Raw genomic sequence first — 22097 nt, 5'->3', positions numbered from 1 at the left:
ACAAAAGAAAGAAAAGTGGAAAATAAGCAAGTCTGATCAAACTCTGCACACTCAGTGCTTTTCCTGTTCTGCTTCTACACTTTCTTTTACATGTTTTGAATCCATTCCCACTCTGTCTGAGCCAGACTCCTTTTTCGTAGTCTGGCACAGAGTCCTCTTTGAAATGTCCCAGCATGTGTCTTGCTGCGTAGTGTGAACCTCTTTTTTCAACCTCCGCGTGCGTGCCCCTGATCAGTGAGATCTGGACTTGGTTCCCCTCACTCTGCCCCCGTGGTTGTGACACCGTGTGGCGTCAGAGAGGCGTAGGAAGGCAGCAGTGGAAGGGCGAGAGGGACGGGAGGTGAGGAGGACAGGGAGAGAGGTGACCGGAGGGCTGCAGGGAGGTCCAACCATTGTGGCAGCTGTGTGTTGTTTTTCCGGTGGACCTGGTCAAAATAACCCCCGTGTCCCCTGTCCTGTGTCCCTGTCTCTCTGTCTGTCCGAGTGTCTTCGCCTTGGCCCGTGACCTCCGACCAGAACGCATGGGTCTGGTTCTTTCTTTTCAATGTTGGACTAAAACAAGAGTTGGGAGGCAAACGTTGGCTCACACCAACACCAAGTACACACAACGGATCGTTACAGTAGTGAAGCACCCCCCCCCCCCCCCTCCCCCCACACCCCCAATCTGGCAAAAAAAAAAAAGGGGTTGGTCGGGGAAGTGAAGTGCCAGCAGCTGGACAGACAGATGTGTGTTTGGTGCAAAATGCAGCGCATCCAGCCGCCGGGAGAAAGTGGATGAGTCCCATTCAGCCTGATCCCAGCAATGACCGCACCCTCAGCGAGGGATTACACTGAGGAGAACATTACTACACACTTGTAAGAGGATTGTAACACACTTAGTGCGAGACACTACCACTGCCACCAGCACTTTAGCACATTAACAACACGAGAAGACCTGTGAATGGCTCCTCCCGCGACGTCCTTTTAACAACAAAAAAAGCCATCAATTCCTTCCCTTTTTTTTTTCTTTTCCTCCACCCATTTTTTTTTCCACCCCTGCTTTCAAACCCCATTCCATCCCCTCTGCAGAAGCCCTGAAGGATCCGTCGAGCGGCGGCGTCGTGGCGGGCGCCGTAATCGGCTCCCTCCTGGCCCTGCTCTTGGTTGTCGCGCTCGTTGCCGTTCTCATGAGCCGGAGTCGCCGGCACCAGAGGCGGGGCTACCCCGGCGCCGGCGGGGGCGGGGACTCCGCCGTGGCCGGTGGCGGCGGCGGCGGCAGCAACGGAGGGGACTATGGCAACAAAGCCCGCCTGCTCTTCACCGGGGCGGGCAACACGAACGGGACGGGCACCAACAACAACGGGCCCGTCTACACGTACCGGGAGGGCTGCGACGCCACGGGGACTCTGACGGAGAAGCCCAACGACTACCACCACCACCACCACCACCTCCATCACCCCCCCAGCGCCCACGACATCCTCCTCAGCGGCGAGATGGACGAAGTGGACAGGAGGAAGTTCGACCTGGACGACAGCATGGAGGAGGACTACGACCGCTTCGGGGCCGTCGGGGGGGGCGGGGACCTGCCGCCCCCCGCCTACCACGCCCACCGAGGCCGCCGCGGCGAGGAAGACATGGTCGTGTACCTCGACGACGACGACATGGAGTCTCAGCGGGACGGCTCCGTCATTTCCCGGACTGCCATTTACGTCTGAGGACGAGGGGGGCGGGGGGGGGGGGGGGAGAAAGGCGAAGGGCTGCGGTGACGGAGGAAGACCCCGAACCAACACGCCGCATCAGGCAAGAAACCCTCAGCCCGACGGTCGAGATGCCATCCTCTGTGCGCGGGACGAAAAGGAAGAACCGTGATGGAACATTAGTTATGGCCCGTCAGCGGACCGTGGGTCATGTGACTGTAAAAACCATTCAGCTGAATATAACAGAAAAAAAAAAACAACAAAAAAAAGGTACTGCAAAGAGCCAACAAAGTCCACTCTGACTGCTTCTTGCTCCACGTTCTTGCTCGTCCAGCTTCGCCAGTGTGTCGACGTTAGTTTGTGGTTTCATGCCTCCTACCAGAAGAACACAGTCCGCAAAGGCCGCGCCACAACCAACCCCCCCAAGAGATCAACGCTACTCAACAAAGGCCTCGCTGGACCCGGTTCTCCGCTGACGCCAGCCGCTGCCCCGACGGGGGCCGCCGGGAGCGAGGGGCCCCCAAACGGAAAGACACATAACAGACTCGACAGTGTGCGCTGGCTGTGGTGTTAATGATGTGCATCATCTATGTATTGGGCGCTGTCTCGCTGTAGCACAGTTGTTGTTCTCGTTGTTGTGGATGTCGTTGGTGTCGTCGTCACTGCTGTTGTGTAATGGTGTTGATCCGAAACACCGGGAGCCTTGGGGGGGCGGGGGGGGGAGGATTTCACATGGTACCACATCGGGATGGTAATGACTTATTTAATGGATACAAACTCTACCAACTACTTTTTTGCCCCCCTCTCTTCCCCTCCTTAAATCTCTTCCTGTATTTCCTCTTTCTAGAACTTTGCCGTCCTTTTTCTCTCTGTTCCGCCAGCATCCTGCACCATTTGTGTGTTTTGCTGCCGCTTTCGTCCCACACGCATTACATCTCCCATTGTGCTCGTCGGTTATTTACATAATGGGCGGCTTAGACAAGTGCTGCAGCGGCTGTGTGCCGGGAGAAGGGGACGACTTGTGTGTGTGTGTGTGTATTCCTGTCTGGGTCCAATCCAACCCCCCGGCTTTGTTGGAGGCCGATGTGTTTCATGTATTCATTTTACATGTGAAACGTTCTTAGCCTATGGACGGGATTATTCCATGTCCTCACGATTGGACGGAAAGAAGCGGTCTGAGAGACATTTCCAGAGGGGAATTTAAATGAAATCTCCCAACCTTTATGTTTCTCTGATGGTTTTTCTTTTTTGAGATCTCTAACTTAGTTCAATGAAAATTCAAAACTGATTAGGAAAACTTTCCAGTAACACTGATGTTTGGGAGATGAGAATGAGTTGTAAATAACATTTCATAGAATGGATATATTTGGGCAACACAATGGTTAATGTACTTATGTTGAACACACTTGCCTTATTGACTCCCAGTTCGTTTTTTGCAGTATTAAACCCAAATTGTTCCTTCTGTTATATTACTTGTTATAGGCTACTAATTCCTTGTTAGTGTTATCTGTTTTAAATAAGTGAGACATTTCACATCCCAATGGGAAACAATTACTTTAGTAAAGTAGTCCTTGCTATTGACTTATTCACACTGCGTCACCCAGCTGAACAGAACAGGGATTGCCCCTAACTGAGGGGGGGCGGGGGCGGGACTTAGGATCCGTCAATCAGACGCTGGGTCTGGTTGCCATGGCTCCCACCAAGCCGTTCATTTTAATAGAAGTTCTTTGGGTGTAGTAGTTAGTTGTTAGCTGCCTTACGTTGCGCGTATAACACAAATGTACATAGTGTGAATATAGATGTGCTGCACACCGTTATATTCTCCCCATTTCAATTTTGTTTTTATACAAACCGTGTGCACTAAAGAATAATCTATCCACATTTTCGAGTAAAAATAATCATTTAGGTGGGCCCGCAGTCAGAATATGTTATTAATGTGTTTTAAGTCTTTAAACGTGAAGTCAATTGCTCTGTGTCCGCTTCGATTGTCCAAAGAACTGTCATAAATGTGTTTGTTCCTGCACAGTGTTGTTTTGGTGTGCTTCTTTGTTCTCTTGCTGGCTACAGTTCGCTCGGATTAGTTCTCACCCATACTAACGTAGGTCGGGTCGCCGTTAAGAGGTGTCTCGGAGCTATAGCAGACGTATGACTGGAATTAATCTCATTGGAAAGCCTAATCTTCATTCAAAATGAATATCCATACAGCTCTGTTTGATAGTTTTGTGCGGATTCAATTAAAGGTCCCTTATAGAAGCCTTATAAAAGCTGAAATTCAGTAATCAGACATTAAGCCCGTGCCATTAATTAAAGTCTCATTATTATTACTGTGTTTTCCTCATCCTTTGTTGTGAGGACGGTTGGGATGTGACACATGGAGGCTCGAGGGAATTCTCCTTGGAAATACAGTACGGAGAGTCGGTTCAAAGTGAGAGAGAACCGAGACGTGAGCGAGGCCACAGTTAGAGACAAATGAAAAGGGGGGGGGGGGGGGGAGCACCACACGGGGGCTGCCTCGCCAGGCGAACCGCTCTTCTAGCACGCCGCGTCACACCACACGCCCACTCGCTGTCGACCCGCTACTTGGGTGTAGTGGGTGTGAGGATCTGAAAGGGGAGGCTTTGAGGAATGTCAGTGCAGTAGTGAGTAAACATGACGCCATGCTAATGAGTCCCGTTAAAGTTTATTCGCTTATGCCTCAAACTCGGGTTTTTTTGTGACCACGCTGTAACTCTGAATGGATTCTGTGGGTTTAGGATCTGAACACAGTCCATAAACTAAAAGGCTGACATTCTCAAAATGTGAAATTCCTACTTACAGCCCCAGAGCCGGTCCCTCTCGGCTTGGAACATTACCCACCGTGCGATGCATCTGAAAGTAACCCGTTCTGTGGCCACTGTTTCCTCCCCTACGTCACATGACGTGGGGCCTGTTTGTTGTATCACAGCCGTACAGTTTGGAGTAAAGCATTCAAGTGTGTTCTCGACTCTGCTGGGGTGCGCGCATGCTCCACGATTCAGACCAACCGCTCTGTTTGTTTATCATTTAGATCCAAATGCACGTTCTCCTTGTTCAAAGCCGAATGGACTCATTACAGTTCATTCGTCTGACACCCTGCACTGAATTTCTCGGCTTGCAAATCACCATTTTTAATTGGAGTCAAATATGTTGACGTTCTGTCCCTAAAAATAGATGCTCAGACTTTTTGGAATCAGTCTCCCTGGCACATTTAGCCTGTGCGTGGCCCCGTGTGCCTCCCGCACACGTCTGTCTCCACGGGGGCGGCTTGCTGCCGCGCTATAATACAGTTGTTTAATCGCAACGGCGGTTGCCTAATTAGTCCCAGAATCGTGTAGCGTCCACGTACCCTCGGCGAGAAAACTCATCATCAGTCATGACTTTTGTTTTTGCACAACCCATTTTCCGTGTGGAAATAAAATAAAATGTCTGAAACAATACTCTGTGGAAGAAATTGGTAATTAATTCATTCGAGCCGTTTTTGTGTGTTCTTTAAACTGAGACGTTGTGCACCTGCTCGCTGGCCTCCTTCACAGATCTGCTGCTGGTTTCAAGTTGTGCCAACTCGAGGATAAGTACAGCCCTGTGTTCACTACGACCTCTCTCCATTCTAAACCTGTAATTTACTCCCGGTTGGGGCGAAGCTGCTGGACGCTCTAGCTTCTCGTTGCTTTTGCGCGGCTTTGCAAAGCCGCCAGGAGGAAGTATCCCAGTACAGGTGTGAATGCTCCCAAGCTACATTGATTGATCAAGCTTTGGATCTCCATTCTTCAGACTCTGGTTTCCGAAGAGTGGATCCATTGTAGAAGTGTCTTTAAAACGTGCGTCTTCTGCGCTATCCATTATCTTTTGGCTGTTGCCAAGTCATATGACAAAACGACTTGATATTATGGCCTCACCAAACCTTAAACGTGAGTTTATGGTCTTCCATACAGCATGATGCTCATTTAGTAAACGATGGCCCACTTTTGAGAACAGCGCTCTCCAAGGCGGGGCTACCTTGTGATTGACAGGATGCTACCTCCACCAGGGCCGTATGCAGCATCACTACGTCACTACGAAAAAGTCAAGCTGCCACGGCCACGACATCAAACTCAAGGCTTCAAAATGGCAGCCCACAAACCAATGGATGAGGTCTATTGTTGTTTAGCCTGCAGCCGTCTGGAACCTGGGACCTGATCAGCACCACATTATTTCCGTCCTTCACAGATGGCACTTTCACGTACCTGAGAATCAAAGCCAACCAAATCTGTGTTCATTCCCACCTTCTAACACACGTTAACACGCAGCGCATATCACATGTATAAGCCTTGTAAATGCTAATGGGGTTAAAACAGTTTGGGACCATAAACATTCGCCCTAAAACTATGAAATGTATCTAAGGCTCGACGTTAGCAGGAAAGATACTTGTCTGAATAAAATATAATTTTTTACATGCTAAATGCCGACGAGATTACATTGACATTCTTTGGTGGGAATTAATTTGATCTAATGATGATTATCTTTAAGCTCCGCCTCACATGGGGCGCGCTGTGTAAGACTCCTGTGAGCGCGGCGCTCATGCAAAGCAGAGGACGCCACGGCGTGTCACTTTGCTTTGCGAGGTGGGGGAGTGAGCTTGAGGTACTCTATCCGAGAAATACCAAATAGGCCGAGAAGAGAAAAGGGAGAATGTTTCTCCTCGGATGAGAGAAAGCGAGCGCTGCAGAGGCGAGAGGCAGAACCCAATCTGAAACGAGAGGATGAAAAGACCCTTTGTGAAGCGACCTGAGACCAAGACCTCGTGAAACACTGTCAATTATTTAGCGTCCTGCCCCGGAGTCGGAGACGGGCAGATTTGTCACAAGGGTGCCCGACTGTTTGGTCGCCGTGTGAAGATGACAGCGAGTGTGTGAGAGGAAGAGTTCATGTAATTTACTGACACGGAAAGCTGGAGGTGGGAGAGGAAGCCTCAGAGGACTGCGTTCTGAGGGCCATGCCCCGCCCCCTCCACTTGGAGATGGGCTGCTTCCGCCCAATGACATGCGGCAGTCCTCTTCAAACCCCAATTAGCGAAGAAACGGGCCGTCCTCTTCAACTTTTCCTCAATCCGAGAACACATCTTTTGGGTGGTGAGGACGTGTTGGTGCAGCGGTGGAATCACATGTACGCTCCGGTTTCCCATTCCCCCTCTCTCTCTCTCCGCTCCTGCTTTAGCACCCTGCACAGGCTGTTCTCCCCATGTTTAATTCAGCAGAAGGCATGAAAGTGTTTCGCATTATGTCTCCCGTTCAGTCTGAAGGAGGAGGAGGAAGATGCAGCGTGGAGAAATGCGGGAGAGAGGAAGGCAATGGAGGAGAGCTGAGTAAATAGAGAGAGGAGGAAGGAGAGGCCCCATTAGTTATTGAGCTCTGCTTTTGTCTTTAATCTGGTTAAAGCTGAGCCTCTGCCAGGCCAGCTGAGACTCCAGCTGAAACTCCCCCCCCCCCCCAACACCGTTAGGAAGACGTCTTGTACTTGTACTCCGTCACCAATTTACTAAAGGCAGCGGCGTCCTGCTTTCCCGCCTCTGAGGACACCTCTTTCTTCTCCCACTGTGCTGCTCCTGCAGTGTTCTGTGCTATACTTAGCAATGCAATTCATCTTGGCTTTTTGTCTAAGCCTAGGTTATTCCAGGTTTCTGGGATGGATATTCATCTGAATGGCCGTTCGTTTCAAATGGAAGTCTGCTTTTTGTTTATTCCTTTCCTTTCCTTCCTTCCTTCCTTCCTTCCTTCCTTCCTTCCCTGGTTTGTGCAGTTTGATCCTGAATAGCAGCGGTACATAACATCTTAAAGGAATAAACCAGCATGTTATTCAACACCTTCAATCACATAAAAGTAGATATTGTTAGCGTGAATAATGGAGATCTTTGTGTTTCGTTCTTTATTAGTAAATGTGTACTTGTGCTATCTGATTCCTACTTCCAGTATCTATTTACACCTCCCTTCTGGCTTGATAAAGCGTGTTGAGAATCGGTATTGAAAACAGAGCCAAGTGTGAAAGCAGGAGACCTACTGGTTTTATCCTTGCGTGCACATGATGGCTGCGTATCCCCCATCTGGAGTCCTCAGTGCTACCATAGAGACATTCCTGCTGCATTTTCTAAATGGACTGGATCCAAAGAACCTTTTATATCTGCTATCTGGAGCCCTTAAAACGTAAAAGTTCCAGACAGCGGAGTCATTCAGAATCAATGTTGCACTGTTTTAGCCGATATAATCCAGGAGGTCCTGGGCTTCCTCTTTGATGGTGACCCTATCATTGATGCTCGCACTAAAGAGATAGTGTAGTCCTGCTTTGTTCATTGCTCCAATGTAACCGTTAATAATTGTTAATATACTTTCATTTCCTCCTACCTCGATGACCCCAACTCGTTTTATCACTGGCTGAATCCAAATTCTCTTTGATGTTCCAACTTGTGCACAAAACAGCTCTCCTCTTATGTGGCGTCAACAGAAGAAGCTGCCCTTCTTACTGGTTTTTCATTTTTAGCTGATTAATCCTTAATGAGAAATTCTCACTACAGAATGAGACCACATGGAGGGGCCTAATCAGTAATTTGTTTTTGGTATGAATAGACATCTTTTCACAACAGCACAAGGCAAAGAAATACGTATTATTCAAATCAATGCAGGAGGAACATCAATATTGTCTGTTTTTGCATGGAATTATTCTACATTACCCACAATTCAGCTTCCTGCTTTGGCCTTGGCGCGGCGTAGTATACTGCAATACTCATCCCGACTCTCTGCTTTACCAACTCAAATAAAGCTAAAAGCTTCATACAACAGCAGTCCTCCCCGAGGCATGTAGATGCAGTTTGATGTGTAAAATGACCCTTTTGAATTCTCGAGCCTTTGACATTATCGCAGCACGAATACTTTCTGAGCGTTGTTGTTTTGTAAATGTCTTCTGGTGGTCCATTCCCACGTGAACATATCCCCTTGTTGTGAACACCATATTGAAGGAACACCTTCATGGACCTTCACTGCATGTGGCCCAGACGGACACTTTGGATTCATTCAGTTGTGGTGGGCGTTCATCCGCGTGACCACGTGGCCCGCCCCCTCCCAAAGCCTTCAGAGACACGAGCGGGGGGGTCTCTGATGCCGTACGGCCACACCGCGCACCCACTTCACTAAGGCAGGCCTTCTGTGGTCACGACTCAAAGCAGTTTCATTTTTGAAAACAAGTTTTGCCACCAGGTTGTTTCTGGCCGTGCAGAAGCTCCTGTAATTGGGTTGGAAATGCATTACAAAAGGTGAAATCGATAGCAGCAAACCTTTATGAGACAAACTTGTGATTGCGTGAGTTCGAGGCTTAGAAAATCCTTGAAATGGTTTGGATTTTCAAATTTATTCAACGAGATTATTCATGTTTTTTTTTAGCAGTGTAAATGGACAGTACTAGACTTCTGCAAAGAACACGTATGAAGCCAATCCATCAAGGTGCTTTGGCCCGTGGACGTCTCCAAGGACCAACACCCAAAAGCTCGCGTAACCTGCTGGTATTGATTTGTTTTTCAACAGCACGGCTTTTAAAAAGGATTTTGCCAGTTTGTTTACACCGCAGCTTTCATGGTGTCAAGTTTGAAGGGAAAAATAATATGTTTTGGCACACAGTACGGAATTTTGAGGTTTTCAAAGTTGTTTAAAAATAACAGAATCTTGACTATTTTACTCAAAGGTGACATCATCAATATATTGTTGATTTCAACACATTCATTCTATTCAAAATCAGCTACAATGATCACATAAGAAACATGATGTCCTCCTTGTGCTTTTGCTGAATGAAATTAGTTTTTTTTTTTTTATGTAATTATTCTGCAAAGCAAAACTTTCTAAAGCTTTCTTATGAATCACCATTTGGAAAACATGGACGATTTAATCATTTTAAACTAGCTGTGAGTCATTTCAGGCAGATGTAATATTATTACTTAAATCAAGTGAAGTTGCATAGAAACAAGTAGGGCTATTTTCCGCTAAAGGCAGATTTACTCTTCTCTCTTCTTCCGATCCAGATGTGGGCTGCATGACTGAATACAAGATTAACATCGATACTTAGGAAGACAGATGTTGTTGTTTTTAATATTGCAAACCCCCGGTGTGCAAGACAGCAGCTCAGCTTCCATCTTCCTCTTCTCCTTTTGACAAGGAAAACCATACAAGAAGAAAAAGCTCACCCTTTCATTCCTCCAATATCAAACAGAATCGTTCCACGGCTTCACAGAATAAAGGCAAAAGTTAAAGGTTTATTTATAATGACGGGAGGTGGGATCAAGAAGGAATCGGCACATTATTTATGATCGCTTTAAGATGAATAAAGGCTCCATTTGTGTATCCTCCCCACCATCTTGGGAGAGAATTGAGTGACATTTATGTGGTGTTTTTTTCTGGGAGGGGAGAGGGAGCGTGATACGTTTATCACACGTGGCGAGAGAGTATAGAGTCCCATTTCTCAGACGAATCAGAAGAGGACTTTGTGTTTCTTTACTGGCTCATGAGACACCAGGTAGTTGTTGTTTAATTAAGTCTTATTTCACCGTGTCAAAACTCTGCATAGAAGATCTTTCAGAACGTCAGCTAAGACAAATTATATTTTTTTTTAAGCTTAACCACTGAGTTTGTCCCCGCCTGACAGGGTGTTGTCAGCTCATTTTCACCATCTGTACCAGCATGTCATACTTTAATTGCAGTGAGAAGAGGAATTTGATTCATTCCTGGCAGAATGGGAGAGTGCGTTAAATGAAGAAATGGAGCAATGTGACAGCAGACTCTTGTTGTATGATTGAGATCAAACCAGTACTGAATATATTTTTAATCAAGTTTAACTGCTGCAACAAAAGTAAAACACATTTCCAGAAGAGGGTCAATTTTCTATTTGGAAAGGATTCGATTATCTCTATTTTTCTGTGTCATTGCATGGCTCATGATGAGAGCAATTGTATCACTCTAAAAAAGCACCAAGCCCTCGGCCATCTCTCTCTCTCTCTCTCTCTCCCTCGTACTCTCCCCCCATCTCCAGCCGTGCCAAAGCCGGTGCCCAAAGATAATTGAAAACATTTTCAATTAATAAAGGCACCCAGATCTTTAGCTACAGCCTTCATTGGTGTCTCACAGTTGCACATTTCTCTGTGGAATACTTTTCATTTCACTGCCAGTTCTTTCAATTCCTTGGTAGTGTATTCTGCTTGGCCCAGTCAACAGGAGGCAGGGAAATAAACAACAACGGAGGGAAATGAGGGAATAAAAGGAACCGATATGATCTACATGAAACATAATTGGTTTCATTTGAAAGGTCCTTGTCTTTTCTGGCTGGTTAACTGTCTGACAACGGCTGTCCCACTTTTCTCATTGCATTTTTTTTTTTCGCTAACTAAAATCAAGAAAAAAACAAATGTTTTGTCTACTTGGTAGAAGGCAGTCGACTGTCTGCAGACAATTGCCTTGATTTGTGTAACGCACCAGTTTGTGATTGGAGTACATATGTCATTCATTCCTGCAGCGTCTCGTGTGAGGCTGATGAATCGTGGCAATGGGCCGATAACTTCCATGTTCCAAGACTGGTACATACTAAACCCTCAGGGTGCATATGTTAAAGCTGTACTCTCTGGTAATCAGTGTTCATGTTTACTGAAGTTGTTTCACTGTAGCTCTGAACATGTCATTGAAGACTGGATAAGTACAAATCAATTGAAATGACACATTTACCTCATGGGGCTCTATAGTCTGTACATATGTGACATCCTCTGTCCTGAAACCCTCACATCGGCACAGGGAAAACTCCCCGAAAAGGAACAGAACATTAAGAGGGTCTCGGGGGGTCTGCCGGGTCGGCGACCGGGCCTCAGGGTCTCGGGGGGCCTGCCGGGTCGGCGACCGGGCCTCAGGGTCTCGGGGGGCCTGCCGGGTCGGCGACCGGGCCTCAGGGTCTCGGGGGGCCTGCCGGGTCCATGTAACCACCATCAGATACAACCACCATCACATGTAACCACCATCAGATACAACCACCATCACATGTAACCACCATCAGATACAACCACCATTACATGTAACCACTATCAGATACAACCACCATCACATGTAACCACCATCAGATACAACCACCATCACATGTAACCACCATCAGATACAACCACCATTACATGTAACCACTATCAGATACAACCACTATCACGTGTAACCGCCATCAGATACAATCAAATACAACCACCATCACATGTAACCACCATCAGATACAATCACATGTAACCACCATCAGAAACAACCAGAGGTGGGATCAAGTCACTGTTAGGCAAGTCACAAGCAAGTCTCAAGTCATTGCCCTCGAGTCCCGAGTCAAGTCGAGTCAAAGACGAAGCAAGTCCCAAGTCGAGTCACAAGTCACAGCCAACAAGTCTCAAGTCGAGTCACAAGTCGTACCATTTTAGTTTCGAGTCATTTCGAGTCATTTTATTATAGTGGGGACGGGGAACCCTGGGTGATGGTGCGCTGCCTCACAGACCTAGACTACGAAGGGAAGGGTAATGGTGGATCGACTGTGACTGTGTTATAGTGCTGTAACGCTCACCCCAATGCTGCAGCGTAAATAAGGAGGCGATGACTGGCTTGCAACTCCGCTGCATTTATTTATATAAAACAACTCAACTTCGGTCACTGTTGGCCGTCACCACGCCGAACGAACACTTCCGCATAAACGGCCCCCCAAAACTCGGGTTGTCTCGCGTAACTACAGCTGGTAACGGAGCATAACGTGAACACATGCAACATCTGCATAACTGATTAACTAATAACTTTAACTCAGCTCATTACACTACTTTAAAACGGACGTTGACATAATGGTGGCGAGGATTTCTATCGGAGTCTGAATCCGGGTTCAAAAATCCCGATTTTTGTAACCATGAACGAGCTGTCTCGTTGATAAGGTCAAATGGACTGCAGTGATTGGATGTTGTTCAGGCAGCGCGCGCTCTCTGCATACAGGTGGCGCACATTTTTTTGACAGATGCAGATAAACAGAGCGGCGCGGCCGTGTGAAAATGTTATCCCCCAGTTTTCATGGGAAGTAGCAAGTCTTCTCGAGTCAAAAGGCTCGAGTCCAAGTCAAGTCACGAGTCATCGGTATTCAAGTCCAAGTCGAGTTGCAAGTCTTTGTACGTTTTGTCGAGTCGAGTCTCAAGTCATCAAATTCATGACTCGAGTCTGACTCGAGTCCAAGTCACATGACTCGAGTCCACACCTCTGGAAACAACCACCATCACATGTAACCACCATCAGATACAACCACCATCACATGTAACCACCATCAGATACAACCACCATCACATGTAACCACCATCAGATACAACCACCATCACATGTAACCACCATCGGATACAACCACCATCACATGTAACCACCATCAGATACAACCACCATCACATGTAACCACCATCAGATACAACCACCATCACATGTAACCACCATCGGATACAACCACCATCACATGTAACCACCATCAGATACAACCACCATCACATGTAACCACCATCAGATACAACCACCATCACATGTAACCACCATCGGATACAACCACCATCACATGTAACCACCATCGGATACAACCACCATCACATGTAACCACCATCAGAAAAGTCTATTATCCTTCCAAAATAAAGCAGGAGTAAAAGCAAACAGGCTTACGTGGGAACAAGAATGAAATGATCACAGGTGGGTGCAGGACAAGTTATTATGTGGCGGAGACCTTTTTAATGTAGATGAAAGCCTCCATCTGACAAAAATGAAAGAAAATAAATAGAGATGCCAACTCCGAAAAAAGATTTCTCGCATTCAAGGAAAACACATCGTGCTGAATATATGAGTAATTCTGAACTGTTGATGTGGAAAGAGTAATCTTGTTTTTTATTAGTATTAACTGATAGATTGAAAGTAAGGACATGTCTTTTCAGCTGGTGGTGTTTTCCACACCCCACTGATGTACGAGCCTGTGGCAGTGACTGCTGCTGCTGCCTTCATCTGACTAATAACCATCCACCACAACTCCTGCTTTCTTAGGCGTTCAGATCCATGTTAAGTTCACATTTGGGGGCTAATGAGAAACCAGTTCAATCCCAAAGATTACAACTTGACTATCAACGAAGGGGCCGAGGACCCCCTCCGGCCCCCATGTATACAACACGTTTTGTAGATATTTAGCAATGACGTGGTGTAAAATGCCACTGCTGCAGAAATGTTTTGTTGAAACAGAACATTTCTCCAACTAATGTGCTGTGACCTCTCCACTTCATCTTGAGATGTAACGCATTTCCTATTTGTGATATTAACATTCTTCAAATATGTTCCTTTAGTGTTATAGTCGAGTACGAGTGCAGACTGGCAGGAAAGCATTCAAAGGTTTTTGATTTGTAATTCTCTATTTTATTTCACACAGCAAAACAAATAAATGACCTTCACCAACCAATGTGTTGCACTATCTTTAAGGATGGTTAATCACCAAAATACCGAGCACACTTATTGGATTCAAACTTCGACTCTGTCTTTGTCTCTGTACAAAACGACTCTAAAAAGGAGAGCATGTGCTTTTATCTTAGCTGCTTATGTGTTGTTACTACACCGAAAGAAGACAATAGCCTAGGAGGGACATTTTAACTAATGGCTGCACCACCGCAGGGTCTCCGATGGCCATCAGAGGCCGACTCGTAAATGTGCTACCTCATTTCAATCAGGACAGACTTTATTAGAATTTAGCAATGACTTAGTAAACACACGTGGATGACGAATAGTGCAAAGACTGTGATGCAATCGGACTCCATCCAGAGGTAGGACAGCTGAGGAGTAGATCTGCTGAGGCCAGATAAGGCCTAATCCCCCTGGCGCCCAGACACTAGTGGCGGTGCAAGGAAGGGAGCAGCTCCAACCCTCTGATGAATGAGCAGCATGACGGAGGTGCCGGCTGGATGTGAGTGGGGTAGAGCAGAGGTGCTCAACCCCTGGGCCGCCACACGCACTCCCGCATCGGCCAGTCTGTCCACTACTGTCTCACTACTTTTAAGTCTTAGTCAATAAAACGTTTATTTAGTATTCTGTTGGACTCCTTTTGATTCTATTGGCCTCCTCGTACTAAGGTTATGGGAGTTATCTGCGTCTTTCCCTATTTTCCACATGTTAATTGTTAACTTCTGTAGGCCTAAGATTTCTTTCAAGTTGCCAAAAAATCAAGATGGAAATAGCCCAAAATAACAAAATAATAGCAGATTATAGAAGATTATTTGTCTTGGTTGGTGTACTTGATGCTCACTTGTCTACATTTCAAAAAACGTACCTATTATCTTCATATGCTGGCCTTCATTTTAAAATACTCTATACATTTTTACATCCTCAGAACTTCCCTCTTTTAGCCAACTTTGTTACAGCAGATAAAGCTGGTTCAGCGCAGCAGATTTCCCCTTCTCAACATGAAATGCCTGAGATAAGCTCCCATCCGGCTGTGTTGTATTTATGGACGCATTAAGAGCTTTATTCGGGGGCACTTTGGGTTAAAAGGAGGTTGTGCTGTGAGACGCTCTTCTTATCATCACGCGGGTTCACACCTCAAAGCCGAGCTCAGCATCGCAATCTGCATTTAAGATGCTTCCACCGCGTCCCCACCGCTACCTCTCTCTGCTTCTTACTCGTCCTTTCATGCCTGCCTCGGTCTCTTTAAAACACCGCAAACTAGGATTCGTTATCTTTCATGCCACCAAACCCCCCCCCCCCCCCTCACATTCCTGAGATGTCTCTCGTTCTTCTATCTCAGGACTCGTTCCTTCTCTCCATCTGCTCTGTAGATGAAAGGAGGCTCTGGTCTCTGTCTGCAGGGGGTTTAGAAGATCCTTTTCATTTTGGTTCAAGGGAAGGACTGATTCCAAGGAGGCCGTTGGACAGCTGTTATCTGCAGCAGAAGATGCTATCGGAAGAAAGAAAGAAAACAGGCAAAGCGGCGGGCGGTCACTGACACGTTCTGACCGCTGGGCAATCGTCAGTTTCAAGTCAGACGCTGTGTTGGGTCAAGTCCTTTTATTATCCTTTACGTGAGCATACACATGTAAAATCCCTCAGTAATCCCTGTTTGTTGAAAAGCTGAGGTAGTGCTGGGTGTGGCCTGGTCAGGGCCCTGTGGATCCACGGTGGCCGTGTCAACATTACCTGGAGCCCCGTTGTTGGTGCGATTGGTGACAAAGATGACAAATGTCTTTGCTGGTAGTATGGGGAGGTCTTTCGTGCTCTCTGCCATGATGTGTCCTCCTGAAAATACAGTACATGACCCGAGCAAATAACGCTTCTGAAACCCATTCTTCTTGGATGAGAAGTGGTGTAGCTCTCAAATCAACAGCTGTAGTTGAAATAAGGTGCTTTTTTGAATATGGGACTGCATCCATTTTCAGTCGCTGCTCAAAGAGGTAATCACTGTAATCCTGGTGCTCCTTCACCCTGCTTGTTTTCCATCTCTTGCTTGCCACTCAGTGAGAAAACCTCCTGTTTCATTCATCCAGGTACACAAACAAACAGCTGAACAACAGGTAATTGTTAGATAAGGTCTGCTGTGGCTAATCGAAGAAGAATCTCGTCACTGTGGCAAACACGGGGTGGGGGGGGGTGGTGGTCTTCTGGTTTTGGTGATGTGGCGGGAAAGGATGCGTCGTAAACAGGGCTTCTCCATGTCTGTGTAGTGACTCGTGGACCACAAGGACACCCTTTGCAGGGGAGGGACAATTAGACCTTGAAGCAGTAAAATGAGAGATTTTCCAATGGAAAGAAAAGCTTCTTTTTTTTATCCAAAGACAAACAAAACAACACAAAATGAAAGTTCTTCATTGGATGAAATAACCTCAGCCTTGAGCTAGCTTGATGAATTCATGTTATGACTTGAACATTATAAACTACTGCAAAGGATAAACTACATTCAAATTGACTTGCCAAAATACATTTGATGAAGCTAATACAAACCCAGGTCTCAACGGATCCTTGATGCCATAGAAAACTGAGGAATGGAACGTTGTATTGTGCATTTATTATTTATTCTACTATTTCTCTAGTGATTCTATTCTAGTGATATAAGGCACACTCCGTTAAGGAAAGATGGCCTTGGTTTGCATGAGATCTGTTTCACTATATACACATTTACACAGTACTGCTGTTATCCCACAGCTGCAGTGCACGGATTGATTTTTAGAATTTTCCAAATTCTGCCATTTCACATCTCTCCATTCGCCCCAGTTCTACTACTCTTGTATTTACACGTTATTAAAGCGAGGAGGATTTGGAGTAGAATTGGCTCTGAGTTTTTACAACGGGCTTTGGAAGTTTTCGTGGTGCTGATGCGACGGTAAACAATAGGAAATTGAGTTTTAAAATAAGACACCGGGGGATTTGATGCATGGTGGGAAACAGTGAGAGTTACTTTTGGAGGAGTCATCACACAGATGTCTATCCAAACAAAGGCAGCAAAATCAAGACTGCTGTATTTGTTGGATTTCTTGTACTTACAGCAGACTTTTTCAAATGGAGCACATGAACTGCTACTATTTTACCATCTGTAATCCACAGTGATCTCAGTAGAAGAATCAGGAGTTGGTTGAAGCTGTTTGATGTTATCATTAGGTCTAATACATATGGGCTCCATATATGCTGCATATGGGTTCCATAGATAGAGGATCTTGGGACCTCGAATCTTGTGCATCACTGAGCTACTGAGTGTTGAAAGCTTCATAACTATAGCTTAATTCCTCCTCCTTTGCTACCATTTGCCTATTGAAACTCTGCGAGTTCCATAAAAAGGAATAAATGTGCATCAATGAGAGGCTTAACTTTTAGTATACACATCTTTGATCCATCAGTAACATGCAGGATGGTATAATCCTCTAATCTCCCCCATTCCTCGCCGGTACCACAGCCAAACAGCTTCTATGATCTCCCCTTTTTACTCAGCGGTGTGGGATCATTTCTCTGTGCGTTTTAACAATTCATTTCATGTATTTTCTGTGATTCTGACGCGTTTGCTGCTTTGACTTCTCAGAGCTGTTGTATCCCAGATGTATCCCCACCCGACATACACCAGAGGCCATGCTAGAATCTCCTGGGCTCTTTGCAGTTTAGGAAATTGTTTCAATGCAGCTTCCACTTTCCCCTTCTAATCCCCCCCCCCCCCCCCCCCAATTGTTTCCTTGACATATTGTTGTGCGTGCGCCTTTGTTTGCACACCAAGCCGTCCGCCGAGCGCCTCTAAAGCGATCCGACCGTTGTCTTTGAGAGACACTTTGGGAAGGGGCTCGGCCCGGGCTGCCACTCACACAGCTGGAACCTGTCGTGGCAGATGTCACGTTGTCTCACCTCGCTTCTACTACCGCCCTGCAACTCATGGGGGCTTTTATCATTTGACTCAACGTGTAAGACTCCCTTCACTTTGTGTTCGTTCTCGCTTCTCGCCACCATGAAGTTGCCTTTAAGCGTCGGTATCACATCCAGTCAATGGAAGCAAAGGGAAGGCAAATAAGTCAACAATGGTTTGTTGTGCCTTTAAATACCCCCTTTGGTTCTTTTTTGAGTTCTGGATGCCTTTTGGTGCCTTTAGAAAAAGACTTTTTGGACGATTTTTTAGTGTTGGCATTGCGAATAAAGAAAAAACTACACAGCCGATTACGTTGTGCACATATTACTGAATTAAAAACAACACAGAAGCTCTGGAGTCCACACCAAGACGCCTCACTTCACCCTCGACAAAGATCCTCTCCCTCCCTTTTTACCTTTCACATTCCTCCCCCGATCTTCCTCTCAGTCGAGTATTTAGTATTTTCACGTTTCACCTTCGTCACGCCTTCGCATTCCTTCCTCATCCCTCCTCTGGTCTGAGGGGCTTTTTCTACAACAAAGGCGGTATTAGTCCTTCCTTCCATGCTGATCATGTGACTTAATGGTGTGGTCCTGCACACCGGACTGAGACAGCTCACACAGATCAGAGAGACCCTCATCCGTACCTCGCTCTCCTCAACAATTATTAGCAGGATAAACAAATTTCCTCCAGAATGAGAGGAAAAGAGGACAATTATTAATTGGGACCTTTAATTGATGGTATTCACTGTACAAATTTTAGCTTGTTTTTCATTCATCATTTCTGAAATAAACGTACTGTGTTTTCATTGTAAAGCACTTTGTGACTTTGTGAACGGCGTCTTATTCAAACACCCAGTAAGTATTATACCTTTTATTTTTCCCAAGAAAAGAAGGCAAAGAGAGATCCAACCACACGGTTAATGAGGAACCTGATAAAAATAGGAGGACAAAGTAAAGCGTAAATAATCTGTGTAGGTGGCTTCTGTAAGTGAAGAAGGACGAGCACATACATGAGAAGTTAACATTACCAAAGTGTTTAGTAGGGATTCTGTTTTTTTTTTCGTTTTACATACTTAAGCAATGTACCGCGAGAGATGAAGTGATTTTCCTTGCAGGTTAACATCAGTACATGTTTGCACTCTTCATCCCTGGTGCACCTTTGAGGAGCCCTTGAGGAGAAGATTTTTTTTATTTCGCTGTAAGTGGATTTTTTAAAGATTTAATTTGGCTTTTTAAAAGTCATGGTGCCGCTTGTCAAAAGCCGACAAGACTTCTTCAAGCCTGCACACGAGTCTGAAACATCCACCATTACTGAAAGAAAGTCCCGATGAATAGTGGCACCTTGCATGTCACCTTGACATGAAAATAACATTTGTGATTGTCGAGGCCGCAACAACAATTCTTCAGTGGCACCGGACTGTGAAAGCCGGCGTCCTCTCATGGCGACATGAATGGAATTGAATTGAATGGCTTATCGTGGGGCTTAACGCTTTATCAATTCAGATAGGAGGTTACCTCAGGACATCACCCATCTTGGGCCAATGGGGGAATCTCTTATGCATTGCACTTCTTATTTTATGAATCTATGTACCGATGCACCATGTGTTTGATTCTGAACACAACACTAGCGTTGTCCGTGTTGTGACAGTAGTATAAAAACGGGGGTTTTGCCGCTGAAGGAGATTCACACGACAGCTGTTGTTGTTAAATCCTAAATGTTTGATTGGATCATCGAGCTCAAATGAGAATTTTATGACTCCAGAAAGTGCCCGCCAGTATTTAGCTTGTGGGCGCCTGCGTTTCTACCTGCTGAGCAGCTTTTCTTTTTGGTCGTCATGGCTGAGTGAAGCGTAGGCGCCACTCGGTCTGGACTGAACTCGTCAAAAACGGGACGCTGTAGCAGAGGCAGGTGTCCAACTCTCTAATAAACAGTCAAGCACTTTACAAACAGTCCGCCCTCCCTGCACGGAGAGAGATATACATTGCAGATGTTTCCTGACAGCACAGAGGCATAAAGTGAGAGGCGAGGCTGCTTGAGGTCCGCGCCGTGTAACAGCCGGAGGTCCAAGCCTCGGCAAAAGCTGCCGTGATGTCACTTTTATTTTAGCTCAGCTCGCACAATAAAAGGCCAATTACCGTCAGCGAAGCAAACAAACAAAGGAGGAATCCACAGGAGAACCGACTAAAACCCACGAGAGCCTTTTAAACAGCCTGCCTCTGAGGCTCCCACTAAGGGGGGGTTACTGGCTCTTCTCAATTTACCTGGCTTTGTTTCGGTTCAGTCTGAATTGTTTACCATGGAGGCGCTGAAATTAAAACAACAATAGACGACCCCCCCTCTTTACTGTTTGAGTAAATGTATTAATGTATCAAGAATGTCTGGTTCACACAAAATAGTTTTAGGGAAAGTTCTTCTAAATAGAGCCCAAGTAGAGCCCATACAAAAGGCTGCATTACAGAAAGGCTGCATGTGCCGTTCCTGTCCTCTTTGTCCCCAAAGTGAGTTATTGCTCGAGGTAGGGATAACCCTACACACGCCTCCAGGTACCTTATGAGTTTTAAGTATATTGCAATGTCTGCATGAAATGAGTACCACCATAACAGTTACTACTGTGTAACTGTAATGCACTGGACCGCTGCTGCAGCGATGGCCGACTGCATGAAGAGACACGCGACGTTGTCGAGAGAGACAAATTACTGGATTTTAGAAGCGCTCTCTCCCCGTGGAGCCCCCCCCCGCCCCCGCCGAGCGAGAGGAGAGCGCCGACTTCTGTTGCTGTGCAGCTTTGCCCTCAGGGGGAAGTGCCTGTATTCATTGTGATGATTTTAGATGAGCGCGCTCGTTACATGTTCGTGTCTCTATCTGCCCCCCCCCCCCCCTACAGGATGCTGATTGCTCAGAGGTGGGATTTAGTTATGCAGTGTCTTTCATGAGGATGTGTTTGTGGTGCAGGTTTTGGGGCTGGGAAAATCATCTGTACTCTTTTTTTAAGTTAACAAATGTTATTTATACGACCAAATTGAGGCCTCTTTTGTATTCATGTGCAGCACTGGCATTGTGAACTCGTCATAATCTCTTCCTTCCACCGAATTATTTACATCGGCACAACAACATTCAGCATTCAGCCTGCACTTGTTTTGTTTTTAATGTACAAATCACTCAAAGAGCCATTACGGAGCCGTTTCTGTCATGCTGTTAAGCTGCTGTTGATCAATACTTCCCATAGATGTTTCACGCTGGATCGCCTCCAGGGAACAGAGGAGATCATGTGCGCTGAACTGTTCAAAGTGTTTCAATGTGAAGCAGATGGAGGAACTGTTGAGTTTGTAATAACGGCTAACAGCAACAGCAGCAAATTAACACGCTAAAGAGGTGCAGATTAGGGAACTGTCTAATTGCAGTTACCATAATTACAAGTTTCCATCTTCCAAGAGAGACGGAAACTGACTTTTCTTATAGAGGATTTGGTTTGGTTGCAGATGGAAACCAACGTGTGTGAATAGTTACTAATGCATGTGTGTTTAATTCATTAGTACACTTGGGTTGATGGCTTTTTTTGTTAGAATGTTTTATACTGAAGTACATTTTTTTGTTTTTTGTCAAAGACTAAGTGTTGCCCCCCCACCCCCAAAGTGTGCGTGTGGAGTAGCGAATTCAGACTAGAGTCTGGGTGGAGGTGAGGAGTCCCCCCCCCCCCCCCCAACCCCCCGCACAGGAGCAGTACAGATGAGGCAATAAAAGGTGTTTAAGAACATGCTGCCGGTCCCTAAGCATGCCGTACTAATCAATAACCCAAAGTCATATTCAAATATACTGCAATATACTGAATATACACACATAAAGATGCACACTCACAGCCATGATGCTCCTGCCAGAGATAATAATAATAATAATAATAATAATGTTCTTAACGAAGCTGCCGGAGGAAGGATCCATGTTCCGGCATTTTCCTGGATACCTCGCGTGTTGAGGCCGCAGCGCATTCCCCGAGTAGAGTTATTGAATTGGAAATAAAAG

The 22097-nt window shown here is 46.0% G+C and overlaps 1 protein-coding gene across 2 annotated transcripts in view; it reads left to right on the top strand.

Moving 5' to 3' along the window:
* LOC119219261 (nectin-2) overlaps positions 1–22097 on the top strand; it is a 200824-nt gene that overhangs the window by 122676 nt on the left and 56051 nt on the right. The window contains exon 7 of one of the 2 annotated variants that reach the window (XM_037474341.2): positions 1069–4160. The exons of the other annotated variant lie outside the window; for it this stretch is intronic. Coding sequence (XP_037330238.2) covers positions 1069–1694 — 626 coding nt within the window. The 3' untranslated portion in view covers positions 1695–4160. Of the gene's footprint in view, positions 1–1068; positions 4161–22097 lie in introns of those variants that run through there. 2 annotated transcript variants of the gene reach the window in all.

Source organism: Pungitius pungitius, chromosome 17, assembly GCF_949316345.1.
Source record: "Pungitius pungitius chromosome 17, fPunPun2.1, whole genome shotgun sequence".
Taxonomy (NCBI): domain Eukaryota; kingdom Metazoa; phylum Chordata; class Actinopteri; order Perciformes; family Gasterosteidae; genus Pungitius; species Pungitius pungitius.
Note: the sequence above shows the minus strand (reverse complement) of the source record. Positions and strands in the feature narration are given on the sequence as shown.